General features: G+C 39.0%; 1 protein-coding gene across 1 annotated transcript; it reads right to left on the bottom strand.

The window, feature by feature from the left end:
- Positions 1 to 1,890: 1,890 nt before the first annotated feature.
- LOC113294646 (uncharacterized mitochondrial protein AtMg00860-like) lies at positions 1,891 to 2,373 on the bottom strand. Its single transcript, XM_026543031.1, has one exon. It carries the CDS (start codon positions 2,371 to 2,373, stop codon positions 1,891 to 1,893), a length of 483 nt encoding a protein of 160 aa, XP_026398816.1.
- Positions 2,374 to 6,737: the final 4,364 nt, after the last annotated feature.

The raw sequence follows: 6,737 nt of genomic DNA, 5'->3' as shown, positions 1-6,737 counted from the left end.
ACGAGTACTGACAATGGTCCGTACAATTCAAAAGACCTAATGGGCGCCTATAGCAAATGGACAGCCCTTAACAACTCTTCCTAAGCTGAAAAAAACATAATTAAAGGCATAATTAAACTTGGGTCCTGACAATACCCTCTACTCTTTCAAATCCTTGACCTCAAGGATTAGCTTTGGAAATTGATGTGTCATGAACTCTTTTTCCTCCCATGTGGCATCCTGAGTTGATAGGTTCTCCCACTGCACCAGCACTTGGTTGATGTTATGGTTGCCCTTATTTACTTGCCTACTGTCCAGAATCTTTAGAGGAGTCACCTTCATTTAATGGTCCTTGTTTAACTTGGGCAGAGTAGTTTGAGGAAGTTTCCCTGATCCCAGCTTGGCATTCAACTGAGAGACATGAAATGTAGGGTGAATTTTGGACTCAGGTGGAAGTTGCAGCTTGTAGGCCACCTTCCCAATCCTTTCCAGTATTTTGTAAGGGCCAAAGAACTTAGCAGCAAGTTTCAAATTCTTCCTTAACTTCACTGATGTCTGCCTATATGGTTGTAGCCTTAAATACACCCAATCTCCTTCCTTGAATCCCATTTCAATCCTCTTTTTGTCTGCCTGTTGTTTGATTATGTGTTGAGCTTCCTCAAGCACTCCCTTTAACATGTGTCCCACTACTTGTCTCTGTTGTAAATAATCATCTGCATTCAGGATGATCCCAGCATAGGTTGAATTAACACCAAATTGTGGAGGGGCATATCCATACAAGGCTTCAAATGGCGTGAGCTTCAGGCTGGTATGGTAACTGGTGCTATACCACCACTCTGCCAATGATAACCAGGACACCCATTTGCTAGGTTTATAACTTTTCATACATCTCAAGTAAGATTCAAGACAGGCATTCACCCTCTCAGTTTGTCCATCTGTTTGAGGGTGATAAGCAATGCTCAAATGTAAGGTGGTGCCCAGTCTTGTCAGCAAACACTGCCAAGCTCAGAAAAATGTTGTCTCTATCTGATACTATTATTTTTGGAATCCCATAGAGTTTAATGACTGAGTCAAGCATTACATTGGCCACTGTTGCTGCTGTGTAAGGATAGCTGAGTGCCAAGAAGTGGTTGTATTTGGTATATTTTTCCACTACCACTAATATGTCCTCCCTCCCTTCATATTTTGGTGGACCAGAGATAAAATCCATGTCGATGTCTGTCCATGCTTGATCGGGAATTGGCAGTGGCTGTAAGAGTCCTGCTGGACGGGTAGTGAACCCTTTGTGTTGTTGGCAGATGTCACACTCCTGCACCATTTTAATTATTTTGCTTTTCATCCCCTTCCATTAAAAGTAAGACTTAGCCTTCTGGTAACTGGCCCTTGCACCTGAATGACCTCCTATGGAAGAAGAATATACTGCTGCCATAATTCTAGTTCTCGGTTCACCAGAGTTGCCAATGTATATCCTTACTTTATATCTAATGACCCCTTTCTCCAGTGAATACTCCCCAAACTTGTTGTTCTTAACTATTAGTATTGGAAGCAGTCCCTTGGCTACATAGTCTTCAGAGTAACTCTCTTGCACTTCCTTCATCCAAGCTGGTTGTAGTGGAGAAATAGAATTGCAGGTTGCATCTTCTGGAAGCTGTACCCTTGACAGTGAATCAACTACCTTGTATCACAGCCTTTCTTATACTTCAATTCATAGTTATATCCCAATAATTTTGCTAGCCATTTTTGTTGCAACAGTGAGTTGACCCTTTGCTCAAGGAAGTACTTGATGCTCTGATGGTCTGTGTAAATGGTGAATTTGTTACCCATTAAATAATGCTTTTATTTCCCAACTGCCATGACTATGGCCATCATCTCCTTCTCATAAGTAGACATGGCTAAGAATCTGGCACCCATTCATTTGCTATAGAAGGCAATTGGTCTTTTCTCCTGCATCAGCACAGCTCCTACTCCTAAATCACTGGCATCTGTGGCTATATCAAATGACTTGTTGAAGTCAGGAAGGATGAGTACTGGAGTGGATGTCATAGCTTCCTTGAGTAGTTCAAATGCATTGGTGGCTTCTGAGCTCCATTGAAACTTGTTTTTCTTCAGCAACTCAGTCAATGGTTTGGCAATTAATCCATAATTTTGTACAAATTTTCTGTAGTACCCAGTTAATCCCAAGAATCCCCTCAGCTCCTTAAGGGTCTTTGGAATGGGCCACTTACTCATGCATTCCACCCTACTGGGTTCAGCAGCAACTCCTTCTCCACTGATGATATGTCCAAGATACTCCAATGAGTTTTGCCCAAAAGAGCTTTTGCTCATTTTAGCAAATAAGCTGTGCTTCTTAAGTAATCCTAGAGTGAGTTCCAAGTGTTTGGCATGAGTCTCCATGTTAGGGATATATACTAATATATCATCAAAGAAAACCAATATGAACTTTCTCAAATATGGCTTAAAGACATCATTCATTAATGCTTGGAAGCTTGCTGGTGCATTGGTTAAACCAAATGGCATGACTAAGAACTCATAATGCCCTTGGTGAGTCTTAAATGTTGTTTTGTGAGTGTCTGGGGGGAAACTCTAATCTGATGATAACCATCTCTCAGATTAATCTTGGAGAAGACATATGACCCATGTAACTCATATAGCAGCTCATCTATCACTGGAATTGGGTACTTGTTCTTGATAGTAAGCTCATTCAGTTTTCAGTAATCAACACAGAACCTCCAACTTCCATCTTTATTTTTAACTAACAATATTTGGGATGAGAAGGGACTGTGACTAGGCATGATAACTCCTGATTTGAGCATTTCTTGGACCAGTTGCTCCACCACTTCCTTTTGCACATATGGGATCCTATAAGGTCTCTGATTGGGAGGGGTAGAGAGTGGTTTTAAGGGTATGTGATGATCATGAACTCTTTTAGGAGGAAGACTATTGGGCTCTTGGAAAACTGAATTGTAAGAATTTAAAATAGGTTGTAATGGCTCTGGGTACTAGTAGGTACCTCTTTGGATGTGATGGATAAAAGGTGCCCCATGACTCCATGCCTGCTCTTCTTGAGGTACTTTTGGCATGCCTTTGTTGTCATCATAGACACCTTTGGAGCTTCAGAACTTCCTTTAAGAACAATCTCCTCATTGCCTCTATTGAAAGTTACAATTAGCTGCTTGAAATCAAACTTGACAGGACTAATACCCTTCATCCAATCCACTCCTAACAACATGTCACATCCCACCAAGGCTAGTACTCTGGCTTCACATTCAAACTTGTGCCCTTGCATGCTCCATGAAAATTTAGGGCAATTTGCTTCACTAGTAAGTTTGTTTCCATCTGCTACAGCTGCATGGAAAATTGTTGTGGGTTCTATAAGGGCACCACTGTACCTAGCAATTTCAGGGTCCACAAAGGTGTGTGTGCTACCACTATCCACCAATATGGTTATATGGGTTTGTTATTTTTAGCCACACCCTGAATTCTAATGGTGTTTTGAGGTTTAATGCTTGATAGGGCATGTAGAGATATCTCCACTTCCTCTTCAATTTCTTGTATGACTAGAGAGATGACTGGAGAAGCTTCCTCAGATGTATCTTGATATTCATCTTCCCCCACTAGCATATACAATTGTTGTCTGACACATCTGTGTCCTGTAGCATAAACTTCATCACAATTGTAACAAAGCCCTTTGTCACGCCTAGACTTCATTTCAGCATAAGTGAGCTTCCTAATGGGTGGTAAACTTGAGCTATCCATACTCCTTGGAGAAGGAGAGTTTGTTTTTGGAGATGTCACAAAACTCTTGCTTCTACTTCTACTTGGAATGGAGATAGGAGGAAGCCTGTAAGCTGCCTTTGCTTTTTTGATGGTCTTCTCAAGAATGGCCTCCTGCATTCTAGCTAGGTACATGGCTTGCTTAAGGCTGGTTGAGAAAACATTTGTACTGCAAGACTTAACTCTTCTTTCAACCCACTCACTTAACTGGAGGTGAAATAGTCTTCAGTCAGGTTTTTGTTCTTGGCAAGCATAAGAGCCTTTAGTTCTTCAAACAACTATTGATACTCCAACACAGTTCCCTCCTGGCTTAACTTATTGAATTATCCAACTATGTCATCATGACCCAACTCCTGAAATCGAAAATTGATACCGACAGCAAACTCTTCCCATAATATGGTGTCTCTCCCTTCTTGATAATCTTGGAACCATACATCAGCTCTTCCATCTAAGTATAGAGAAGCTAACATAACTTTTTGCTCTTCATCCATAATATGCAGTTGGAATTTTTTTTTACACTTACAAATCCAAGATCTAGGATTATTGCCATCAAACCTAAGAAATTCAATTTTAGGCTTGTGGTGATTAGTAAGTTGATTAAAGATTTGTCGATTACCTTGAGTGTCGCTACTCTCTCCTTGCTTGTTTCGTGAATGAGCATCTTTAGGTTTCTCCAGTATTCCATCGCCCACTTTGAGTTTGCTTACGATTCTATATTCCATAGATCTCATCTCGGCTAACGAATTTTAAATACTACCTTGGGTTTCATCAAATTTCTTAACAATTTCTTCATGACTTTTCATCAGGACGTTGAATTTCTTGTGAAGATCGTCAAAGTCTTTCTGATTAACCATGGTTCACAGGAAACACAGATCGACTGCTCTTGATACCAATTGTAAGGATTAACCTTACAAATTAGCTCAAAGATTAAGAGAATCCTTAAGGATAAGGGTTTGAGAGGAAAAAGAGAACTCAGAGAAAAGAAATTCTAGATTTAGTTTCTTTCATGTCCATCTCAACAACACAGACCAGGATAAGAAGGACACACACACAACCCCGCTCGTGTGACTCGCACGAGTACTGACAACGGTCCGTATAATTCAAAATACCTAATGGGCGCCTATAGCAAATGGACAGCCCTTAACAACTCTTCCTAAGCTGACAAAAACATAATTAAAGGCATAATTAAACTTGGGTCCTGACAATGAGGTCATTCCGAGTTCGGACGAAGAAGTTATGGGAAAAAAAGTTTTACATTTCTTCGTATGGGGACCTCTCACTAGGATCGGTTCCCCATATTGCACCTATCACTAGGATCGGTACCCCAAGTGTTACTTGTGACGGATCACAACACTAAACTGTTTTTGACATAACTTTTGCATACGATGTACGAATTCAGTGATTTTTGGCTCGTTTTAACCATAAAAACAAGAGCTACACATATATGATCAGTAGATATCAACATAATAAACTCACAATTACCGTTTCTATCAAAACCTCAAATATAGATAGAGAAAGTATGAGTATAGAAGAAAAGAAATCTCCTAAAGATGTTAATTAGTCATATAATAATCGAGAGATCATGTGCTCAGTTTTACGTGCTTCCTTACCCTTCATAAGATCGAGAACAAAGGTGAGCATGCACATTTCAACACAACTAGTTTGTGTTGAGTTGATCCTTGTCTTGTTCGTCACGAGTGACTAAGACCGAATCATCATTCTTGACCTCTTACTTGGTTTGTTTTCTCTTGTTCCATTTCTTGTTTTTATTCTTTGACTTGTGATGAAGAGTGTCATTATCACAACCTTTACTAGTACAAGAGATTTTATACATAATGTCTTTCTTTAGCCTTTCAAGAATACTCTTGTAATTATTGTCACCAACAATTAACAGCTGAGAGTCATTCTTGTGACTAACTTTTGGTCCCTTCTTGGCTATGGAGGACTTAGGGACCCATTTAGAGTTGATTTTCGCAGGAGCAGCTCTCTCCCTCATACCATTAGGATAATTTTCCTTTCGAATATCTTGTGAAACACCCTTTCTCCAATTTGGAACATCAGATTTTGTTTTTGCATTTAAAAAGTCATCTCTCTTTCTATAATTGGGTCTTTTATGAAATGACCTTGACGAGTGATATGCAAAATTTGAACTATTATTATAATAATTCTTTTGCCTAAACTTAGGACAATACCGATCTGAGTTCTTATGAGGAGAAAACTTAGCCAATTCATTTGATACAATAGAAAGTGCATCTTCCATCTTACGAACTTTGCATACCCATTGCAAGTGTCCTTTATTACCACAATAATAACAATGCTTAGTATAAATATACGAAGTATGACTTTTAATGTTACCTTTTTGTGGATCATCTTGCATTGGAGCTCGACGAGTTTTCTTCTTCTTCTTCTTCTTCTTATCCTTGTTCAACGTTGTTGCTTTCTTGACATTAGCAGAAGTGCTATCTTTGATTGCTACTGGTTGAACACAATTCTTAGGTTTGACTGGTTTTTCTTCTTTACAAGAAACATGAGCATCTTTGTCATCAGTGGAAGCCTCTGGTAGAGAAGAATTAATAGCTTTAACAAATTTTACCTCTTTGTTAATATTTGAAGCATTTATTCCCTTATAGCCCAATCCTCGTGTATCACATGATTTCTACTTGCTTATAACATTGAGGTTAAATTGTTTGTGCTATCATTGAACTTTTTCAAGTACAAATTTTCTTCTTCCAACGTATTGATTTTATCAAGAGCAACAACTAGCTCAGCCTTAAGGCATTTTTCTCGTGAGAGATATGTACCTTGCTTATCTTCAAAACTCTTTTGTTTAATCCTTGCTTTAGATTCAACAAGTTTCTCTTCCAAGAATTGAATCTCCAAGGAAGATGTATTCTTGAGAGAATTTAATTTCATTGTCAAGGAGGAAAGATCATGAACAAGTTGCTCATTTTCATCTTGCAAACAACCTAATTCATCTAGAAGTT

The sequence above is a fragment of the Papaver somniferum genome, chromosome 7 (genome assembly GCF_003573695.1).
Source record: "Papaver somniferum cultivar HN1 chromosome 7, ASM357369v1, whole genome shotgun sequence".
NCBI lineage: Eukaryota > Viridiplantae > Streptophyta > Magnoliopsida > Ranunculales > Papaveraceae > Papaver > Papaver somniferum.
The sequence above is the reverse complement of the archived record's forward strand: the minus strand, read 5'-3'. Positions and strand labels throughout refer to the sequence as shown.